This window comes from Monosiga brevicollis, genomic scaffold (genome assembly GCF_000002865.3).
Source record: "Monosiga brevicollis MX1 MONBRscaffold_29 genomic scaffold, whole genome shotgun sequence".
Classification (NCBI taxonomy): Eukaryota; class Choanoflagellata; order Craspedida; family Salpingoecidae; genus Monosiga; species Monosiga brevicollis.
In genome coordinates, this window is record NW_001865066.1 from 558,936 (window position 1) to 561,263 (window position 2,328).

General features: G+C 56.9%; 2 protein-coding genes across 2 annotated transcripts in view; both read left to right on the forward strand.

The window, feature by feature from the left end:
- MONBRDRAFT_11537 (uncharacterized protein) overlaps positions 1–371 on the forward strand; it is a gene marked incomplete at both ends in the record, with an annotated part of 2,054 nt that extends 1,683 nt beyond the window's left edge. Inside the window, one exon of the mRNA XM_001749280.1 lies at positions 40–371. Within this exon, the coding sequence (XP_001749332.1) occupies positions 40–371 (332 nt within the window). The remainder of the gene's footprint in view (positions 1–39) is intronic.
- A 595-nt stretch (positions 372–966) lies between these two features.
- The window catches only part of MONBRDRAFT_11538 (uncharacterized protein), a gene marked incomplete at both ends in the record, with an annotated part of 17,973 nt that continues 16,611 nt past the window's right edge, over positions 967–2,328 (forward strand). The window contains one exon of the mRNA XM_001749281.1: positions 967–2,303. Within this exon, the coding sequence (XP_001749333.1) occupies positions 967–2,303 (1,337 nt within the window). The remainder of the gene's footprint in view (positions 2,304–2,328) is intronic.

A 2,328-nucleotide genomic window follows, 5' to 3' on the forward strand; every position in this document is an offset into this window, starting at 1 on the left:
CTCTGCCCGACCTGGGCATTGACGTGACTGTGCGCACAGCCCAACCCCCGACCACCTCGCAAGCCTGCATCAAGGTGGGCGCTGCCCTTCGCCGAGCCGAAAAGGAGAAGCGCGACTACTACACCGGTTTCAACCATGGAAAAACTCTGATCGTCCCTGCGGCGATGACGACAACCGGTGGGTTCGCCTCCTCCTTTGTGGATCTGCTTGGTCAGCTCGCCCGCTGCGCCGAGGCCCGTGGTGTGTACCAGCCGGGGCTGGATGAGGCCTTTGTTCCTCGATGGAAGGGTCGCTTTGCGGCGCTGGTCCATCAGATGAACGCTGACCACATCCAGCGCCACTTTGGCGGTGTCTGCCTGCGCTCGTCGTAGGTAGGCACCGCCTCGGGGGTCCCTCTGTGGGGATCCCTGTGTGCACCTGTCACTCCCTAGGTGGTTCTCGTTGTGTCTGTTGATGGCTTGACTTGTATTTTTGTCTGATTTTGCTTTGATTTCTGCTGTATCTGTGTGGTATTTTTGCTGAATTTTTGTAAGGTCCTTTGTATGATGTCTTTGTCTTCTGTGGTCGGTTGTTTTCTCAATCCGACGTTGTGTCTCGTTGGATGTGAGCGTGCCGTGGTGTTCTTTGTGTTTGTGCTGTGATGCTTGTACTTGTGATGTATGCCTGTCATTTTTGGGTGACTAGTGTTTGGAATGGCCGTATCTCTGGTTATACTTGGTCGTTTTGTACGATTTTTGTTTCTATGTGCGTAATTCTTCGCGCTTGTACTCCTCGGCATGATAGGAGCCGATGAAAATGTCTTGTTCTCTTGTGTTGTTTTGCGTGCCGTCGTGATTTTGATGTCGGGGTTGCACAGCTTTGCTTTCGGCTCTGAGGTTCAAACACCTAATTTATTATTATTGTTCTGCAAAACACACAAAACATGGCAGCGCTCGCCACGACCGTAACCATGTTTTCCCTGACGCCATGACCACCCCGCTTCGCCCTCACGCCCGCCACTCTGTCCCTACCGCCCGTGCCTCGTCTCATGTGCCCTCGACGTCCCCCGCTGCCGGTGCGACCGAGTCTTCGGCACGTGCCGTCGTGCCCGCGGCCGAGCCAGTGACCAGGACGTCAAACGGCGGCGGGGAGCAACATCCCATCATCGGAAACACTTCCAATGCTTCTCCCCGCACCCCTCGCACGCCATCCAGCCCTCGCTCCTTTGCTCAAGTTGCTGCGGCAATGCCTGCCGCCGCCACTGCCACATCTTCGGCCCCTATGACCGAGGATTTGTCAGCATCGGTGCCCTCTGAGCCAAATGGCAGCGGGGAGCAACAACCCTCGCCCGAGTCCACAGGGCAGACACATCATTCGATTCCTAACACACCATCGGATTTTTTGACCATGTCTTCGGATGAAAGCGACTCCCCTCCTCGCTCCACCGCACTCCGNGCGCCCACCCCTATCGCCCCTCCCGCGCATGATGGTGACGGTGACACAAACGGCAGTGCCACGCCAGAGCCATTGGTGCAATCACCTACACCCGCTCAAATGGTGCTGCCATATCCATCGGGTACACAACAAACCCATTCCGATCCCTCTCCGCCCTCTGCTTCACCCCCTGCCACTACCATTTTGCCCGCTGCCATTTCACATCCGGTCGAACACAGTGAGCATGCAAACTCAGCCCCACTTGGCGAAGTCAGTGAAAGTGAAACACACAATACAGCGGGCGAACACAGTGAGAGTGAGCAAGATGTTCTTCTCAGCGATCCCGCTCCGCCCATCGCTGCCAACGTGCTGGATGCCCAGCGCAAGGTCCTGCTGAAGACATCTGGCCACAGGCAACTCCTCGCCTGCCCATTTGGGCTTTGCAAATGCAAGGGGCCCCGCCTTGACCGCAAAGCTTGGGTCAATCATGTACTACGCGAGCACCCCTACGACGAGCAAGCCACTGATCTGGTCAAGCAGGTGATGGAGGCCAAATTGGTCGCCCAGTGCAACAAGTGTCACCTCTTCTTCGAAGCTGCTGGTATCAGTCAACACCGCTCCCGATGTGGTGCCAATCTGAAGCGAGCGACCGAGGCGTTGTTTCATGCGGCTGGACACGACCTGCTTGAGATTATGCGTGGCGCTTGGCCCCAACAGTGTGTAGGGTCTCGCGTCAGTGTCTGCGAGCTGCTCAAGCTCGCCCGGCATCCACTGATGCAGCGCAGCCGCTACCCATCCAACGCCACCGAGACCAAGCTGATGGCTGCCACCCTGAGCCAGCTGTATTGGTCTGCCGTCCACTCGGACTATACCGCTGAAGAGCGAGAGATGTGCTGGGCTTTGATTTTGGCCTTG